This window comes from Lissotriton helveticus, chromosome 5_2 (genome assembly GCF_964261635.1).
Source record: "Lissotriton helveticus chromosome 5_2, aLisHel1.1, whole genome shotgun sequence".
Taxonomy (NCBI): domain Eukaryota; kingdom Metazoa; phylum Chordata; class Amphibia; order Caudata; family Salamandridae; genus Lissotriton; species Lissotriton helveticus.
Window position 1 is genome coordinate 16,299,335 of NC_136066.1, and position 21,474 is coordinate 16,320,808.

General features: G+C 53.5%; 1 protein-coding gene across 1 annotated transcript in view; it reads right to left on the reverse strand.

Annotated features, from left to right (window-relative positions):
- Positions 1-21,474, reverse strand: part of COL27A1 (collagen type XXVII alpha 1 chain) — a 1,232,768-nt gene that overhangs the window by 1,016,389 nt on the left and 194,905 nt on the right. The window contains exon 4 of the mRNA XM_078646681.1: positions 14,466-14,519. Coding sequence (XP_078502807.1) covers positions 14,466-14,519 — 54 coding nt within the window. The remainder of the gene's footprint in view (positions 1-14,465; positions 14,520-21,474) is intronic.

The window sequence follows — 21,474 nt, forward strand, 5'->3', positions numbered from 1 at the left end:
CTCTCTCCCTCTCTCTCTCTCCCTCTCTCTCTCTCACTCTTTCCCTTTGAGTCTTCATTCTTCCTTCGCTCCATATCCCCTGCTCCCCTGGTCTCCCCCGATACTCGACCCCTTCCTCTCCTGTTTCTGCTCTCATGCCTCTTGCTCTGGGGCCACACTTCTCCCAGGTGCTCCCAGTGCTTCATTTGTAAAACACATCAGTGCCCGGGGTCTCCCCGGGCCCCTGCAGCTGGCACCACACATGTCCCTGCCATGCTGCCCATGATAGCAGCACAACTACGAAGCATCACACTCCAGGGGTGACAGTCGGACGTCTCCGGGCCCCCAAAGCTATAAGAATGGCTTGGACAGCCGGTGCCTCCTTTTTAATGTAAATTGAATTAATAATTAACTATTGTTATGCTCCTCTCTAAGTTAGGGAGACAGAGCCACCTTGTGGTAGACTGTCACCAGCCCTGGAGTTAACAATGAAGTGCCAGTGTTGAGCACCGGAAAGAACCGGCTCAAATTAAGCACTGAGTCTCACCCCTCTCTCTCCCTTGCTCTCCCCAATCCCTCCTCATTGTAGGGATGAGCAGTAACTGTTGGTTACGATGTTAAACCTGTTCTGCAGCCCATTGCCACGGGAGGAGGGGTGCGGGTGCACCCCCAGTGCCACGGGAGAAGGGTGCGGGTGCACCCCCACTGCCACGGGAGGAGGGGTGCGGTTGTTCCCCCATTGCCAAGGCGGGGTGGTGGTGGTGTACCCCCACTGACAAGGGAGATGGGCGGGCAATGGGGGTGTGGGTGCACCCCCACTGCCACGGGAGGAGGAGGGTGCGGGTGCACCCCTACTGCCACGGGAGGAGGAGGGTGTGGGTGTACCCCCACTGCCAAGGGAGGAGAGGTGGGGCAGTACCCCCACTGCCAAGGGAGGAGGGGGGTGTGGGTGTACCCCCACTGCCAAGGGAGGAGAGGTGGGGCAGTACCCCCACTGCCACGGGAGGAGGGGTGCGGGTGTGTTGTGAGGACTCGCAGGGTAGAGAGGTACCCAAAGAGCTGTGATGTGCCCCAGACGATAAAGAGGTGAGTATGAATAGTTTCTTACCTGTCGGTGTAGTTTTGCAGCTTGAAGACTTTCTGGATTCAATATGGTGTGCATTATTCCGCGGTCTAGTGGTTGGGTCGGGAATCGTAGTATTTTTTCTGGTTTTTTTTTCGTAGCCCAGGTGGGCGTCGACGTCCACCATTTGGTGTCCTCCTGTGACGTCGGCACGCTTCCCCCGGAAGCTCCCACCTTTGGGCGCGATCTTCGGATTCTTTTTTTCGTGTTTTTGTGTTATGTTTGTTTATCCTTTTCCATTCTTCTCAAGTGCTTCCATCATTTAAAGGAACTCCAATTTGATCTCTTAAAGAGTCTGATTGTATATCGTCTTTATATTCTCTTCTCCTGGCTCATCTTTCTGGCGGAGGTGAGTGGGTTCACTAGTAAATCCAGAAAGTCTTCAAGCTGGAAACCTACACCGACAGGTAAGAAACTATTCGTTTTGCTGCGTTAATCTTTATGGATTCACTATGCTGTGCATAGACATTTTAGCGGTTTGTTATGTTTGTGGCGGCTGGGTGGAAGATGAGCGTTGGTTGTTGAATATTTGTTGAAGCACTTTCTGTCCTACTTGTGCTTCCTTGTTCATTTGTATATCCACGCAGTAGTGCTTCGTGAACATGTGCACTGAAACCAATGTTGCCGCCAGGCAGACGTCTTGGATGGGTGTGTGTGCCAGGAAGGCGGTTGTTGCTTCCTTTTTCCTGGTAGAGTGGGCTTGTGCCCCTCCTAGTAGTTCTTGACCTGCCTGTTTGTGGCAGAATTGTATAGTTTGTTGCGATCCATCGTGGGATGGTGCCTTTTGTGACTGGTCTTCCCAGGAAACTGCTTGCGAAGGACACAAAGAACTGCTTTGTTTTCCTGTGCTCTTTCGTTCTTTCCATGTAATGCATCACTGCCCTTCTAGCGTCCAGAGTGTGTAGCGCCCTCTCTGCGCTTGTGGATGTTTCTGAAAGAAATTTGGTATCTGTATTGTTTGGTTCATGTGGAACCTTGACACCACCGTTGGCATAAAATGTGGGTCTGTTCTCATTACCACCCTGTCACTGTGTATTTGGATGTAGTGTTAACGCTTGCAGCTCGCGCCTGTAGTAAGCTCACCCTGCGCAGCGAGGTGATTGCCACTAGAAAGGCTGTCTTCATTGTGAGCATCTGTAGTGAGGCCTTGTGAATGGGTTCAAAGGGCGCTTTCATAAGCTCTATTAGAACTATATTAAGGTTCCATGCTGGTGGCGGCATCCTCTTTGGGGGGGCGATCCTTTTGGCCCCTTCTAGGAATCTCTTTACTATTTGGGATGTAAAGAAGCTTTTTCCAGTCGCCACTCTTGTGTAGGCCATTATCGCTGCTAGGTGTACTCTCAGCGAGGTACAGCTCTGGTTTGTTTCCAGCAGGTGTGTTAAATATCTTAGCACTGTTGATTCCTTGGTGATTTTCTTGTGTAGCTTTTCCCTGATGCACCATTGTGTGAATCTTTTCTATTTAGCCACATAGCACCTCCGTCCGGTAGACCTCCTTGCCTCCCGTAGCATCCGCTGTGTGCTCTCCGGCAGTTTCAGGTGTGCAAACACTATGTCTTCAGGAGCCATGCAGCTAGGGACAGGCTCTCTGGCTGGAGTACCTCCCCGTTTTGCATGGAGACCAAGTCTCCGTCCCTTATCTGAGGAATTACCTCCTGTAGGGATGTCATTTTGAAATTCTGAGTTTTTATGTATTGGTTTAGGAACCGTAGGTCCAGGATGGGTCTTAACGTTTTGTCCACCTTTGGTACGAGGAAGTAGTTTGAGTATACTCCCTTGTTTCTTTCTTTGAACGGTACTGCCTCTATTGCCTCCTTGTGGTGGAGTTCTTGTGCTTCCTGTAGGAGGAGCACGAGTTCTTTTGCAGAGCACACCTTGCTTTTTGCTCTCCTGTTTGGTGGCTTCTTTTCCAGTTCTATATATTATCCGAACTGTATGATGTTCAGTATCTATTTGTCTATTGTTATTTTCTTCCACTCCTGGAAGAAGTGTTTTAGTCTGCCTCCTACTGGTGTTACATGTTCACTGAACCTTGGTTTGAGTGCGTGCAATTGTTTTTTGGTCTTTTGTCGTGCCCCTCCCTTGGAGATGTTGTGTGGTTGGGCACGTTTGGTACAGGGGAGTCACTTTGAGGTGGGTTGCTGGCCCCCTCTTCTTGTTTGTCCTCGTCCATTCGCCCTCTTGCGAAAGGACTGGCCCCTAGGTTGGTATTGTCAGGTTTGCTGTTGCTGACCCTGGTGCGCTTGGTTGTTGCCCTGGTAGGTCTGCTGGAATGTCTGATGTGACATTCCCGGCTGGTTTCCCCCTCTGCCATTTGGTCTCCGTGCTGGGGTGCCCCTTCTCATCCCTTTGAACTGCAATGCCCCCATGAACCTTGCCGTTTCAATCTCCGTCTTCAGCTTCGTCAGTTTCTCATCTACTGGTGCTCCGAACAGTGAAGGGTGTGTTCAGAATATTATTCTGGACTTCCGGCTTGAAACCTGAAATTCTCAGCCAGGCGTGCCTTCTTTCTGCTACCCCAATCATCATGGGCCTGCTGGATGTGTCTGGCGCATCTAGGGCTGATTTGAGGCAAGAGTTTGCCATGTTCTTGCCTTCCTCCACCAGGTGTGCTGCTCTCTGCTGGTATTGTTCAGGGAGGTGTTTGAGTAGCTGTCCAACCTCCTCCCAATGCTGGTACGTATGCCTGTTGAGTAGGGCATTAGAGTTAGCAATGCGCCAGTGAATTGCTGCATTCCTCCTATTTTTCTTCCAGTGACGTCTATCATCTTACTTTCTTTGTCTGAAGGTGGCCCCGAGTTTGTGGGAATGTCGGCCCTCTTTCTGGCTGTTGCTGCAATAATGGAGTCAGCAGTGACGGACCCCTGGATATATTTTTTCTCTGTCCTAGGTGTGACAGATCTGCATGTTGATGGCTCCTTGAATGCTTCCCTGCCCTGGTCCAGGACACTTGGGAGCATGGGCAGGAATTGGCACCGTGTTTGAGTGGGGAGCAGGGTCTCTAAGAGGAAGCAGGCTTTCAGTTTATATGCTGCAGCTGCATTCTTAATGACCATCTTATAGATGCCAATGTCATCTGGCGGCAAAGGCCTCGAAGGATACGTTCTACGTCCTCTTCCGGGCTTTCAGCGTCGAGGTCCTGCCAATCCAGGTCCTGCGCCACCTAGGATGCCAACTCCAAACTTGTTTGATGGTCTTTCTTCGCCTTCTCCCTCATAATAATATAAGACCTCTTCCTCCTGCTGCTCAGCGGGTTCTGGAGTTTTCGGCGGATCTTCGGCGTCAAACTCATCTTCAACCTCTACTTTGACAATCGCCTTGGGCTACGAAGGGATGGTGAATTTTCTCATCCGTTCGTCGAAATCCTAATTTCTCTGGAGGATACTTTCTCGAGCCTTCTCTTTTTCCTCTCCATTTCGGCGGCCGGTTCGGCATCGAGTGTTTCGGTGGTTCTCTTTGATGGCGTCGATGTCGAAGTTGCCTTCGGCTCTTTTTCCTTCGGCGTTGAGCTTGCCTTTTCGGGGACGTGCATCGATGACCTAGGTTTTTCATGGGTTTTCGCTGACTGGGAGCCCTTGAAGGATCCGCGGGGCTGTTTGTCCATGGATGCAGCTGTGCCCGTCGATTGTTTTGGCGCCAGTGCTCCTTTCGAGGACTTTGACTCTGATTTTCGAGAGTCTGTCGGGGTTATAGGGGTCGACGTCTCTCATACCTCCTTTGTCGACTTTGTATTAGTCTCTACGACCGTGTAGTCCTCAGGTCCCTCAGCGATGCTGTCCTCTTCTCCACTGGAGAGGCCCAAGTCCCGGAGCGACGGAGGTTGACCTTGGCATTGCATGCTATAGTTGGCTCTCCTCTGTCTTTACCTTACTCTAAGGGTCTTCGGGGTGAATGCTGAGCAGGCGTTGCAATCTTGCTTTCGTGGTCGATAGGCAGGCTGAGGTTGCAAACTGGGTGCTGGTCCTTCAGCACATACTTGAGGTGGCAATTATGTCAGAATTTGAAAGGTGTTTTGTCCATTCATGTACTCAGGTGGCCCCCTGTGTGTGCATTCTCTGTTGGACATCGAAGTTTTCGATTTATTTTCCTCTCCTTCTTCGTCGTCCCAGCTCTGTGATGTTGATTGCGAGATGTCTTCTCCAACTTTCTCAGTGGTTTTCTGCTTTATTTTCTCCTCTTTCTTCCAAAAACTCTGGAACCTCTTGATGACGATCCAGACCCAACGGTGGAAAAAAGAATCTGAAGATTGCACCCAAGAGTTTGGTGTGCCTCACATAATGAGATAGATAGAAACCAATATTACCTCTCCTTGACTAGCTATCACAAAAACATAAAATCTGCACGCAAAATGCATATATCATCGCAGTTAACACAGGCTGGGAACTCCTCAAAAACCCTATATCAAATTCTTCAGTCCTTCATCAATTCGAAGGCATGTGAAAGCCTTGAAACCCCCTCCCAACAGCTGTGCGATGATATTTCCCTGTATTTCTCTCAAAAGATAGAGCTTATATATGGTAAAATCATAGCAGCAGACAATTTGCAGCAAAATCCTATGTCCCTGTATGTACCCAAACTAGTCAACCCCACGTTACTCAATAAATTCCCTATCATCACTGTGGCGGAGTTTGAAATACTGATCCATCAGATAAAGTCTGGTTCCCCGTCCGATCACATTCCGGCCAAAGTTATTCCTTCTCTGACTAAACAGCTTGCCCCCGTGGTACAATCCCTTATTAATCTCTCCATTACTAGTTCCAAAGGAGTGGACGATTGCCTAGGTCAGACCTATCCGTAAGAACTCTAAAATTCCATGGACGGAATTGTCCAACCTCCGCCCCATCTCACTTCTTCCATTCCTGACGAGCTAATGGAGAAACATGTTAACACCCATCTCTCTAACTTTGTCTAACTGACTGGATGTTTAGATCATTCCCAGTCCGGTTTTAGGCCCAAATACAGCACTGAATCTGCATTACTCACCGTTACAGATAACATCAGAATGTCCCTAGATTAAGGCCGTTCTATGATTCTGCTGCTGTTGGATCTATCTGCAGCGCTCGACACAGTTCCTCATAGTGTCTTGCTCAGAAGATTGGAAGAGGTGGGGCTGAGAGAATCACTTTATCGTGGATGAAGAGCTTTCTGTCTGGTCGCTCACAGAGTGTTAATCTTGGCTCGTATCGCTCGGCCCTATGGAATTGACCAAGGGAGTACCTCAGGGCTCATGCCTGAGCCCAACATTATTCAACATATATGTTGCTCCCTTGGCCAGTCTCCTAAGGACATATGGGTTTATTCCCATTTCATATGTCAACGATACGCAGCTCCTTTTCCCATTCAACATACTTACGGCTGCTGTCCAGTCAGCCTTCTCTAATGGAATGAGGGCCATATCACAATGGATGGCAAATAATTTCTTACAATGCAATGTGGAAAAAACCGAGGTAATGCTCTTTGGAGAGGCCCCTCTCTTATGGACTCCTGACTGGTGGCTATCGGATTTGGGTCCTAATCCTGTCCCCAAGCTTATCGTTAAAAATATGGGCATCCGCTTAGATCGGGCCCTTAGCCTGAAGGAGCATGTTACCCAGACAGCCGGATCTTGCTTCCATGTAATAGGCCTACTCCGTCGAGTCTTCCCGCTACTTCCTGACTCTACCCTAAAACTCTGGTTCAGGCCCTGGTACTAAGCCACCTGGACTTTTGTAATGATCTGCTGATCTCGGCCAATGACACCTTACTCAGCAGACTACAAGTAGTCCAAAATACAGCTGCACGTCTGGTCCTGAATGCACCACCCAGGACCACTTCCCATCCCCTGCTTGTAAAGCTCCATTGGCTCCCCATCCGCCAAAGATTCAAGTGGACCCCCTTCCCCCCAGCGCCGCGGCGGAATTACCGCCGCGGTGCTGGGGGGAAGGGGGTCCACGTGGCGCCGCCATGCTCTTGACGGAACCACTCCATCATGAGCCACGGGCGCGCATTGCTTGTGACGGAGTGGTTCCGTCACAGCCCCGCCCACTCAATAAAACTGCAGCGCAGGCGCGGAATTCCATCATCGTGGGTGGGGAGGCCGCCGCGTGACGGAACCACTCCGTCACCAGCACAGCGCGTCCGTGGCTCGTAACAGAGTGGTTCCATCACGAGCACAGAAGGGGTTAAAACTTGTTGCATCATCCATAAAGCACTCCAGAACCTGTGCCCTTCCTATCTTTCGGAGGAATTTCTACCATATGCACCCTTGCGACCTCTCTGATCCAGCGGTAAACATCTTTTGGAAGTACCCAGTATAAGAAGGGCTAGATTAGGAGGGAAGGCTCTCTCCTATCTTGGCCCGCGCCTTTAGAACGAGCTCCCCCTCTCTCTTAGACAGTGTTCAGAACATCTAATATTCAGGAACCTGCTCAAAACCTTCTTGTTTGGTATTTGTTAAACCTGCCAGGAACCACTGCCTCTCCTCATAGTCTCCTTAAGCGCAGAGATACCCCTCCCGGGGTCGATTCTAGCGCTATATAAATAAATAAATAAATAAACAAAGGTGGGAGCTTACGGGGGAAGCGTGCCGACGTCACAGGAGGACACCTACTGGTGGGACGTCGACGCCCACCTTGGCTACGGAAAAAAAAAACTGAAAAAATACAACGATTCGGGACCCAACCACTAGACCGTGGAATAATGCACAGCATAGTGAATCCAGAAAGATTCACGCTGCAAAACTGTATATACTCTATCAGTACTCACAGGGAGTTAGGCGAGGCAGACCCTGCTGTGAGTTCTTAGAGGGAGGAAAGGACAGTGCTATGACGTGCCCCAGAGGGTAAAGAGGTGAGAAAACTACTGTGAGTAGTCACAGACCGTGCCGTGAGTACCACAGAGGTAGCGACCGTGCTCTGAGTACTCGCACAGGATAGGGAGGTGTGACGACTCCCAGCGGTGGAGAGGTGCAGATTAAGCCTTGGCTTGCTATAGTGGATGAAGAGGCGAGGACTACGCTGTGAGTACTCAAAGGGGGTGGAGTAGGGTGGACCATGCTGTGGGTACTCAGATCCGGTGCTGTGAGTACTCACACATGGTAGAGAGGTGCAGGCTGTGCCACCACCAGGGAAGGAGAGGAGCTGCTTGTACTGTGAGTACTCAGAGAGGTTGAAGAGCGGTGCAGGCCGGGTTGTGAGTAAAATCAAATACGCAAGGGGTGAAGACCATACTTACGTGTTTACACTGGATGGAGGGGTGCATAGCATGCTGTGAGTACTCAGAGGACGGAGAGGCACACCCCAAGGTGAGAGTACTCAGAGAATGGGGAGGCACACCCTGTGCTGTGAGTACTCAGAGGATGGGGAGGCTACCCCGTGCTGTGAGTACTCAGAGGATGGGGAGGCTACCCCGTGCTGTGAGTACTCAGAGGATGGGGAGGCAAGGCCGTGCTGTGAGTACTCTGAGGACAGAGAGGCTACCCCGTGTTGTGAGTACTCAGAGGACGGGGAGGCACACCCCGTGCTGTGAGTACTCAGAGGACAGGGAGGCACACCCCGTGCTGTGAGCACTCAGAGGATGGGGAGGCACACCCCGTGCTGTGAGTACTCAAGAGGACAGGGAGGCACACCCCGTGCTGTGAGTACTCAAGAGGACAGGGAGGCACACCCCATGCTGTGAGTACTCCGAGGATGAGGAGGCACACCCCGTGCTGTGAGTACTCAGAGGATGGGGAGGCTACCCCGTGCTGTGAGTACTCAGAGGATGGGGAGGCTACCCCGTGCTGTGAGTACTCAGAGGATGGGGAGGCAAGGCCGTGCTGTGAGTACTCTGAGGACAGAGAGGCTACCCCGTGTTGTGAGTACTCAGAGGACGGGGAGGCACACCCCGTGCTGTGAGTACTCAGAGGACAGGGAGGCACACCCCGTGCTGTGAGCACTCAGAGGATGGGGAGGCACACCCCGTGCTGTGAGTACTCAAGAGGACAGGGAGGCACACCCCGTGCTGTGAGTACTCAAGAGGACAGGGAGGCACACCCCATGCTGTGAGTACTCCGAGGATGAGGAGGCACACCCCGTGCTGTGAGTACTCAGAGGATGGGGAGGCACACCCCGTGCTGTGAGTACTCAGAGGGCGGAGCAGCACACCCCGTGCTGTGAGTACTCAGAGGGCAGAGAGGCACACCCTGTGCTGTGAGTACTCGCAGAGGATGAGGAGAGGTACATGTTTTGTTGTGAGTAGCCTCAGAGGACGGAGGGGTGCAAAGCCCCCTGTGAGTACTCTGATGATGGAAAGATCCACCCCAAGCTATGAGTACCCACAGATTATGAGGGGTGCAGGCGTATTGTGAGTAACTTCAGAGGACGCAGGGGTTCAGACTGCAGCGCACACAGGACAGGCAGGCACACCCGTGCTGTGAGTACTCAGAGGACGAGAGGCCCACCCTATGCTGTGAGTACTCAGAGGACGGAGAGGCACACCCCGTGCTGTGAGTACTCAGAGGACGGAGAGGCACACCCCGTGCTGTGAGTACTCAGAGGACGGAGAGGCACACCCCGTGCTGTGAGTACTCAGAGGACGGAGAGGCACACCCTGTGCTGTGAGTACTCAGAGGACGGAGAGGCACACCCCGTGCTGTGAGTACTCAGAGGACGGAGAGGCACACCCCGTGCTGTGAGTACTCAGAGGACGAAGAGGCCCACCCTGTGCTGTGAGTACTCAGAGGACGGAGAGGCACACCCTGTGCTGTGAGTACTCAGAGGACGGAGAGGCACACCCTGTGCTGTGAGTACTCAGAGGACGGAGAGGCACACCCCGTGCTGTGAGTACTCAGAGGACGGAAAGGCACACCCCATGCTGTGAGTACTCAGAGGACAGGGAGGCACACCCCGTGCTGTGAGTACTCAGAGGACGGCGAGGTCCACCCTGTGCTGTGAGTACTCAGAGGACGGAGAGGCACACCTCGTGCTGTGAGTACTCAGAGGACGGAGAGGCCCACCCTGTGCTGTGAGTACTCAGAGGACGGAGAGGCACACCCTGTGCTGTGAGTACTCAGAGGACGGAGAGGCCCACCCTGTGCTGTGAGTACTCAGAGGACGGAGAGGCACACCCCGTACTGTGAATACTCAGAGGACGGAGAGGCCCACCCTGTGCTGTGAGTACTCAGAGGACGGAGAGGCCCACCCTGTGCTGTGAGTACTCAGAGGATGGAGAGGCACACCCCGTGCTGTGAGTACTCACAGGACGGAGAGGACCACCCTGTGCTGTGAGTACTCACAAGACGGAGAGGACCACCCCGTGCTGTGAGTACTCAGAGGACAGAGAGGCACACGGAGAGGCACACCCCGTGCTGTGAGTACTCAGAGGACGGAGAGGCCCACCCCGTGCTGTGAGTACTCAGAGGACGGAGAGGCACACCCCGTGCTGTGAGTACTCAGAGGACGGAGAGGCACACCCCGTGCTGTGAGTACTCAGAGGACGGAGAGGGTCTACCCTGTCCTGTGAGTACTCAGAGGACGGAGAGGCACACCCCGTGCTGTGAGTACTCAGAGGACGGAGAGGCACACCCCGTGCTGTGAGTACTCAGAGGACGGAGAGGCACACCCCGTGCTGTGAGTACTCAGAGGACGGAGAGGCACACCCCGTGCTGTGAGTACTCAGAGGACGGAGAGGCACACCCCGTGCTGTGAGTACTCAGAGGACAGAGAGGCACACCCCGTGCTGTGAGTACTCAGAGGACGGAGAGGCACACCCTGTGCTGTGAGTACTCAGAGGACGGAGAGGCCCACCCCGTGCTGTGAGTACTCAGAGGACGGAGAGGCACACCCCGTGCTGTGAGTACTCAGAGGACGGAGAGGCACACCCCGTGCTGTGAGTACTCAGAGGACGGAGAGGGTCTACCCTGTCCTGTGAGTACTCAGAGGACGGAGAGGCACACCCCGTGCTGTGAGTACTCAGAGGACGGAGAGGCACACCCCGTGCTGTGAGTACTCAGAGGACGGAGAGGCACGCCCCGTGCTGTGAGCACTCAGAGGACGGAGAGGCACACCCTGTGCTGTGAGTACTCAGAGGACGGAGAGGCACGCCCCGTGCTGTGAGCACTCAGAGGACGGAGAGGCACACCCTGTGCTGTGAGTACTCAGAGGACGGAGAGGCCCACCCTGTGCTGTGAGTACTCAGAGGACGGAGAGGCCCACCCTGTGCTGTGAGTACTCACAGGACGGAGAGGCCCACCCTGTGCTGTGAGTACTCAGAGGACGGAGAGGCACACCCCGTGCTGTGAGTACTCAGAGGACGGAGAGGCACACCCCGTGCTGTGAGTACTCAGAGGACGGAGAGGCACGCCCCGTGCTGTGAGCACTCAGAGGACGGAGAGGCACACCCTGTGCTGTGAGTACTCAGAGGACGGAGAGGCACGCCCCGTGCTGTGAGCACTCAGAGGACGGAGAGGCACACCCTGTGCTGTGAGTACTCAGAGGACGGAGAGGCCCACCCTGTGCTGTGAGTACTCAGAGGACGGAGAGGCCCACCCTGTGCTGTGAGTACTCAGAGGACGGAGAGGCCCACCCTGTGCTGTGAGTACTCACAGGACGGAGAGGCCCACCCTGTGCTGTGAGTACTCAGAGGACGGAGAGGCCCACCCCGTGCTGTGAGTACTCAGAGGACGGAGAGGCCCACCCCGTGCTGTGAGTACTCAGAGGACGGAGAGGCACACCCCGTGCTGTGAGTACTCAGAGGACGGAGAGGGTCTACCCTGTCCTGTGAGTACTCAGAGGACGGAGAGGCACACCCCGTGCTGTGAGTACTCAGAGGACGGAGAGGCACACCCCGTGCTGTGAGTACTCAGAGGACGGAGAGGCACACCCCGTGCTGTGAGTACTCAGAGGACGGAGAGGGTCTACCCTGTCCTGTGAGTACTCAGAGGACGGAGAGGCACACCCCGTGCTGTGAGTACTCAGAGGACGGAGAGGCACACCCCGTGCTGTGAGTACTCAGAGGACGGAGAGGCACACCCCGTGCTGTGAGTACTCAGAGGACGGAGAGGCACACCCCGTGCTGTGAGTACTCAGAGGACGGAGAGGCCCACCCCGTGCTGTGAGTACTCAGAGGACGGAGAGGCACACCCTGTGCTGTGAGTACTCAGAGGACGGAGAGGCCCACCCCGTGCTGTGAGTACTCAGAGGACGGAGAGGCACACCCCGTGCTGTGAGTACTCAGAGGACGGAGAGGGTCTACCCTGTCCTGTGAGTACTCAGAGGACGGAGAGGCACACCCCGTGCTGTGAGTACTCAGAGGACGGAGAGGCACACCCCGTGCTGTGAGTACTCAGAGGACGGAGAGGCCCACCCTGTGCTGTGAGTACTCAGAGGACGGAGAGGCACACCCCGTGCTGTGAGCACTCAGAGGACGGAGAGGCCCACCCCGTGCTGTGAGTACTCAGAGGACGGAGAGGCACACCCCGTGCTGTGAGTACTCAGAGGACGGAGAGGCACACCCCGTGCTGTGAGTACTCAGAGGACGGAGAGGCCCACCCCGTGCTGTGAGTACTCAGAGGACGGAGAGGCACACCCTGTGCTGTGAGTACTCAGAGGACGGAGAGGCCCACCCCGTGCTGTGAGTACTCAGAGGACGGAGAGGCACACCCCGTGCTGTGAGTACTCAGAGGACGGAGAGGCCCACCCTGTGCTGTGAGTACTCAGAGGACGGAGAGGCACACCCTGTGCTGTGAGTACTCAGAGGACGGAGAGGCCCACCCCGTGCTGTGAGTACTCAGAGGACGGAGAGGCCCACCCCGTGCTGTGAGTACTCAGAGGACGGAGAGGCCCACCCTGTGCTGTGAGTACTCAGAGGACGGAGAGGCACACCCCGTGCTGTGAGTACTCAGAGGACGGAGAGGGTCTACCCTGTCCTGTGAGTACTCAGAGGACGGAGAGGCACACCCCGTGCTGTGAGTACTCAGAGGACGGAGAGGCACACCCCGTGCTGTGAGTACTCAGAGGACGGAGAGGCACACCCTGTGCTGTGAGTACTCAGAGGACGGAGAGGCACACCCCGTGCTGTGAGTACTCAGAGGACGGAGAGGGTCTACCCTGTCCTGTGAGTACTCAGAGGACGGAGAGGCACACCCCGTGCTGTGAGTACTCAGAGGACGGAGAGGCACACCCCGTGCTGTGAGTACTCAGAGGACGGAGAGGCACACCCCGTGCTGTGAGTACTCAGAGGACGGAGAGGCACACCCCGTGCTGTGAGCACTCAGAGGACGGAGAGGCACACCCCGTGCTGTGAGTACTCCGAGGATGAGGAGGCACACCCTGTGCTGTGAGTACTCAGAGGACGGAGAGGCACACCCCGTGCTGTGAGTACTCAGAGGACGGAGAGGGTCTACCCTGTCCTGTGAGTACTCAGAGGACGGAGAGGCACACCCCGTGCTGTGAGTACTCAGAGGACGGAGAGGCACACCCCGTGCTGTGAGTACTCAGAGGACGGAGAGGCACACCCCGTGCTGTGAGTACTCAGAGGACGGAGAGGCACACCCCGTGCTGTGAGCACTCAGAGGACGGAGAGGCACACCCCGTGCTGTGAGTACTCCGAGGATGAGGAGGCACACCCCGTGCTGTGAGTACTCACAGGACGGAGAGGCCCACCCTGTGCTGTGAGTACTCAGAGGACGGAGAGGCACACCCTGTGCTGTGAGTACTCACAGGACGGAGAGGCCCACCCTGTGCTGTGAGTACTCAGAGGACGGAGAGGCACACCCCGTGCTGTGAGTACTCAGAGGACGGAGAGGGTCTACCCTGTGCTGTGAGCACTCAGAGGACGGAGAGGCACACCCCGTGCTGTGAGTACTCAGAGGACGGAGAGGGTCTACCCTGTGCTGTGAGTACTCATAGAGTGTGAGTGTACACCCTGTGCTGTACGACACCGTGAGGTGACTGAACGTGGACTCAGTTAGATGGAGTGACCCCCCCCCTCTACAGTACAACAGGGTCGGAGTGTGTGGAGGGGGGAGGGAGTCTGGGGGTGCCAGAGGAGGAGGGGGGGAGTCTGGGGGTGCCAGAGGAGGGGGGGAGTCTGGGGGTGCCAGCACCATCCTCTCCAGAGATCTGGCTAGTGTTTTGGGAATCAAACACATCCTTCCTACAGAAGAAGCAATGGGGAGGGGGGGCAACAGAGGGACGGGCTTTCCAAGGCATCAGTGTTCACAGGGAGCCAGGCCTGGTTAGTCCCCCCCCCCCCCCCAGCAGCGCCCAGGCTGTGACTATGAATAAACAACCCTTTGCTTCAACCCCCCCCCTCTCTCCCCCCCTCAACCAATGTCAACAGCCCCATGAACCCCCCCCCCCTCCCCCCACCACCACCATGCATTGCACGGTCCGTGCACACTCACCCGGGGGCCCCTTTTACCGGGAGGGCCTGGGAGACCTGGCGGGCCGGCGAGTCCCTGGAAGGAAAGAGAGAGGCAGTGAGGAGAAGGCAGAGACAGGCACAGGGCTTTTAAATACAGAAACAGGCACAGGGCTGGTAAATACAGACAACAGGCACAGGCTTGTACATACAGAGACAGGCACAGGACTTGTAAATACAGACAACAGGCACAGAGCTTGTAAATACAGGCAACATGCACAGAGTTTGTACATACAGAAACAGGCACAGGGCTGGTAAATACAGACAACAGGCACAGGGCTTGTAAATACAGGCAACAGGCACAGGGCTTGTAAATACAGGCAACAGGCACAGAGTTTGTACATACAGAAACAGGCACAGGGCTGGTAAATACAGACAACAGGCACAGGGCTTGTACATACAGGCAACAGGCACAGGGCTTGTACATACAGGCAACAAGCACAGAGCTTGTACATACAGGAAACAGGCACAGGGCTTGTACATTCAGGCAAAAGGGCACAGGGATTGTACATACATGCAACAGGCACAGGGCTTGCATATACAGGCAACAGGCCTAGGGCTTGTACATACAGGCAACAAGCACAGGGCCTGTACATACAGGCAACAGGAACAGAGCTTGTACATACAGGCAACAGGCACAGGGCTTATACATACAGGCAACAGGCACAGGGCTTGTACATACAGGCAACAAGCACAGGGCTTGTACATACAGGCAACAAGCACAGCGCTTGTACATACAGGCAACAGGCACAGGGCTTGTAAATACAGGCAACAGGCACAGGGCTTGTACATACAGGCAACAGGCACAGGGCTTGTAAATACAGGCAACAGGCACAGAGCTTGTACTTACAGCCAACAGGCACAGGGCTTTTAAATACAGGAAACAAGCACAGGGCTTGTACATACAGGCAACATGCACAGGGCTTGTACATACAGGCAACATGCACAGGGCTTGTACATACTTGCAACAGGCACAGGGCTTGTACATATATGCAACAGGCACAGGGCTTGTACATACAGGCAACAGGCACAGGGCTTGTAAATACAGGAAACAGGCACAGGGCTTGAACATACAGGCAACAAGCCCAGAGCTTGTACATACAGGCAACAGGCACAGGGCTTGTAAATACAGGAAACAGGCACAGGGTATGTACATACAGGCAACAAGCACAGAGCTTGTACATACAGGCAACAGGCACAGGGCTTGTAAATACAGGAAACAGACACAGGGCTTGTACATACAGGCAACAAGCACAGAGCTTGTACATACAGGCAACAGGCACAGGGCTTGTAAATACAGGCAACAGGCACAGGGCTTGTACATACATACAACAGGCACAGGGTGTGTACATACAGGCAACAGGCACAGGGCTTGTAAATACAGGCAACAGGCACAGGGCTTGTACATACAGGCAACAGGCACAGGGCTTGTAAATACAGGCAACAGGCACAGGGCTTGTACATACAGGCAACAGGCACAGGGCTTGTGCATTCAGGCAACAGGAACAGGGCTTGTACATTCAGGCAACAGGCACAGGGCTTGTACATACAGGCAACAGGCACAGGGCTTGTACATAGAGGCAACAGGGACAGGGCTTGTACATAGAGGCAACAGGGACAGGGCTTGTAAATACAGGCAACAGGCACAGGGCTTGTACATACAGGCAACAGGCACAGGGCTAGTAAATACAGGCAACAGGCACAGGGCTTGTACATACAGGCAACAGGCACAGGGCCTGTACATAGAGGCAACAGGGACAGGGCTTGTACATAGAGGCAACAGGGACAGGGCTTGTAAATACAGGCAACAGGCACAGGGCTTGTACATACAAGCAACAGGCACAGGGCTTGTACATAGAGGCAACAGGGACAGGGCTTGTACATAGAGGCAACAGGGACAGGGCTTGTAAATACAGGCAACAGGCACAGGGCTTGTACATACAAGCAACAGGCACATGGCTTGTACATACAGGCAACAGGCACAGGGCTTGTACATAGAGGCAACAGGGACAGGGCTTGTACATACAGGCAACAGGCACAGGGCTTGTAAATACAGGCAGCAGGCACAGGGCTTGTACATATAGGCAACAGGGACAGGGCTTGTACATACAGGCAACAGGCACAGGGCTTGTAAATACAGGAAACAGACACAGGGCTTGTAAATACAGGCAACAGGCACAGGGCTTGTAAATACAGGAAACAGACACAGGGCGTGTACATACAGGCAACAAGCACAGAGCTTGTACATACAGGCAACAGGCACAGGGCTTGTAAATACAGGCAACAGGCACAGGGCTTGTACATACATACAACAGGCACAGGGTGTGTACATACAGGCAACAGGCACAGGGCTTGTAAATACAGGCAACAGGCACAGGGCTTGTACATACAGGCAACAGGCACAGGGCTTGTAAATACAGGCAACAGGCACAGGGCTTGTACATACAGGCAACAGGCACAGGGCTTGTGCATTCAGGCAACAGGAACAGGGCTTGTACATTCAGGCAACAGGCACAGGGCTTGTACATACAGGCAACAGGCACAGGGCTTGTACATAGAGGCAACAGGGACAGGGATTGTACATAGAGGCAACAGGGACAGGGCTTGTAAATACAGGCAACAGGCACAGGGCTTGTACATACAGGCAACAGGCACAGGGCTAGTAAATACAGGCAACAGGCACAGGGCTTGTACATACAGGCAACAGGCACAGGGCCTGTACATAGAGGCAACAGGGACAGGGCTTGTACATAGAGGCAACAGGGACAGGGCTTGTAAATACAGGCAACAGGCACAGGGCTTGTACATACAAGCAACAGGCACAGGGCTTGTACATAGAGGCAACAGGGACAGGGCTTGTACATAGAGGCAACAGGGACAGGGCTTGTAAATACAGGCAACAGGCGCAGGGCTTGTACATACAAGCAACAGGCACAGGGCTTGTACATACAGGCAACAGGCACAGGGCTTGTACATAGAGGCAACAGGGACAGGGCTTGTACATTCAGGCAACAGGCACAGGGCTTGTACGTACAGGCAACAGGCACAGGGCTTGTACATACAGGCAACAGGGACAGGGCTTGTACATAGAGGCAACAGGGACAGGGCTTGTACATTCAGGCAACAGGCACAGAGCTTGTACGTACAGGCAAGCTTGGCTGAGGGGGACCTACTCCCAAGAATCAAGTTGGTCTCATGGAATACTAAGGATCCTTTAGGGCTGAAAGTGACAGTAGAAACGTCACAGGGGAGAGACACGTTTTTAAAGGAAATATGTACATTAGGTCACCCTAGAGATCTGTCACTAGAACTAAATCAGGGTTCACTCAAAAAAAACTGCAGGTGACAAACACACCAGACTCTCACAGGGGACTGAACATGCTACAGACTCTCACAGGGCGGCTGAACATGCTACAGACTCTCACGGGGGCTGAACATGGTACAGACTCTCACGGGGGGCTGAACATGGTACAGACTCTCACAGGGGACTGAACATGCTACAGACTCTCACAGGGCGGCTGAACATGCTACAGACTCTCACGGGGGCTGAACATGGTACAGACTCTCACAGGGCGGCTGAACATGCTACAGACTCTCACAGGGCGGCTGAACATGCTACAGACTCTCACAGGGTGACTGAACATGGTACAGACTCTCACGGGGGCTGAACATGCTACAGACTCTCACAGGGGGCTGAACATGATACAGACTCTCACGGGGGGCTGAACATGGTACAGACTCTCACGGGGGGCTGAACATGGTACAGACTCTCACGGGGGCTGAACATGGTACAGACTCTCACAGGGGGCTGAACATGGTACAGACTCTCACAGGGTGGCTGAACATGCTACAGACTCTCACAGGGTGGCTGAACATGCTACAGACTCTCACGGGGGCTGAACATGCTATAGACTCTCACAGGGTGACTGAACATGATACAGACTCTCACGGGGGGCTGAACATGGTACAGACTCTCACGGGGGGCTGAACATGGTACAGACTCTCACGGGGGCTGAACATGGTACAGACTCTCACAGGGGGCTGAACATGGTACAGACTCTCACAGGGTGGCTGAACATGCTACAGACTCTCACAGGGTGGCTGAACATGCTACAGACTCTCACGGGGGCTGAACATGGTACAGACTCTCACAGGGGGCTGAACATGGTACAGACTCTCACAGGGGGCTGAACATGGTACAGACTCTCACGGGGGGCTGAACATGCTACAGACTCTCACAGGGTGGCTGAACATGCTACAGACTCTCACGGGGGCTGAACATGCTATAGACTCTCACGGGGGGCTGAACATGCTACAGACTCTCACGGGGGCTGAACATGGTACAGAGTCTCACGGGGGGGGTTGAACATGGTACACACTCTCACAGGGTGACTGAACATGGTACAGACTCTCACGGGGGGCTGAACATGGTAAAGAGTCTCACGGGGGGCTGAACATGGTACAGACTCTGACGGGGGGCTGAACATGGTAAAGAGTCTCACGGGGGGCTGAACATGGTACAGACTCTCACGGGGGACTGATCATGCTACAGACTCTCACGGTGCATGCCTTGAGTGAGGGAATGTGAAACTGCATCCATGACCCTGACATATAATGCACATATAACACACACATGCCTCTAATTATGGAATGTGACCCCTCATCCATGACCCTGGCATATAATGTACATATAACACACAGGTTCGAGTGAGGGAGTCTGACACTTCATCCATGACCCTGACATATAATGCACATAAAACACACACATGCCTCGAGTGAGGGAATGTGAAACTGCATACATGACTCTGACATATAATTCACATATAACACACAAAGGTCTTGAGTGAGGGAATTATAAACTGCATCCATGACCCTGGCATATAATGTACATATAACACACACATGCCTTGAGTGAGGGAATGTGAAACTGCATCCATGACCCTGATATCTAATGTACATAGAACACACACATGTACCTAGTGACTAAATCAGAAACTGCATACATGATGCTGATGTTTAATCTACATACAAAAGAAACATGCCTCGATATAGTGATTCATGCCTTGAGTGAAGTGGTCTGAAAATGCATGCATGACCATGACATATAATCTATATATATAAAAACGAATGTATGTCTGTCTGTCTGTCTGTCTGTCCGTTTGTCCTTTATGCATTACCACACCATTCATCCGATCGCCACGAAACTTTGGGAAGTTGTTGAGTACACTCCCGCAAAGGTTTCTGGCATAACATTTTCTTAAATATCGGCCACCCAGGGCCCTCATAATCATTCGAATACTGATGTACGTACAAGACGGACAAACAAAAAATCGTGTATCCACAAGCACTCGAATAAATTAATAGAATTAAAACACCATTCATCCGATCGCCACTAAACTTTGGGAAGTTGTTGAGTACACTCCTGCGAAGGTTTCTGGCATAACATTTTCTTAAATATCGGCCCCCCAGGGCCCTCATAATCTTTTGAATACTGATGTACGCACCAGACGGAAAAACAAAAAGTCGTGTATCCACAAGCACTCGAATAAATAAATAGAATTAAAACGACATTTTGAAATTTTTTCAATAAAAAGAATTAATTTCAATAAAAATGACACAATGTAAATTGAATGTTATCATAACGAGTTTCCTTGAATTTCCTTTCTTCGGAGATCGCAGCAACGCGCGACCGGTAAGCTAGTGCACATATAACAAACACAGGTCTCAAGTGAGGGATTCAGAGCTGTCCAAGGCACCAACAGGGGGAGCACCCAAGATGGGAGCCGGGCCCGGCCGCTGGGAGCGGCGGAGGCAGAGGCCGTGGGCCCTTGGTGGCCGGACCCTGAATTGATGGTGCAGGAGAGAAAGGCGGTCCTGGAGAGCGTGGCGGGTGACCGGGCATCCGGAGGTGCTGATTGAACCCGCAGAGTTCGCCCTCTCCTACTGATGGGCCACATATCGGACGCAATACAGGGCCATGAGGGGGGACCCCAAGAAGACTCATGGCCACCAAGAACTCCATCCCTTGGTTTTCTTGTTGGAGGATAGAGGCCGCCTTCATGGGCCTCTCCCTTCCAAAGACTATGTTCATGTTATCTGTTCATAAATGTTTATTTGAAATGTACCACTTTCCTGCACTGTCGAGGGGGTAAACCCAGGGGAGCCGGGGACACTGCCAGACCACCTTTCACATCCCAGGCATCCACATTACATCCTAGTTCCATTAGGGGGATAAAAGGACAGACCACTACCCTCTAGCTTGACCATACCCATCCACATGGACCATAGATGATGCCCTAAAGGTAATTTCCCTGAACGTTAAAGGGTTAATAAACCAGGCAAACTTGAAGCTGTCGTCCCCTACCTGAAGCACATTGGGGCAGAGGTCTGCCTCCTCCAGGAGGCCCACCTCCCTGCTGGGGACCCCCACAGGCTTCATCCCAAAGCCTTCCTGCAGAAACTGTTCTCCTCATCTGGGTGCAGGACAGCAGCGGTGGCCAGTCCACTCTCACGCACATCCCAAGGCTCAAGAGGCCCCAAGCTGCTGGAACTCAAGGGTCGCCTCCTGGTTTACCCAATCCAACCCGGCTCTCAGACGCTAGCCCTGGGCACCCTTGATGCCCCTCATGAGGGGCGAGAGTGCTTCATTTGCGAGGCTGTAGCGGGGACCCTGACGTTTCAGGACAGACTGGTCTACTAGGAGTTGACCGTAACATAGTCTTTGACAAAAACATGGGCTGCTCTGTTCATAGGGATGGAGGAACCGGGACATTGTCCGGGGATGGGCTGCCAGGATAAGGGAGGCGGGATTAACAGATCTGTGGGAACATCCCATCCCAACACCCGCTTCGATTATTTTCTAGGAACACGAGACCATCAGCAACTTCTCGGCTCCGTGGAGATTGAGCCAAGAGCCCTATCTGACCACTTAGCGGTGATCCTTGAGATACACAATCCCCAGCAGAGAGAGAGCGAAGGCCCTATCTGACCAC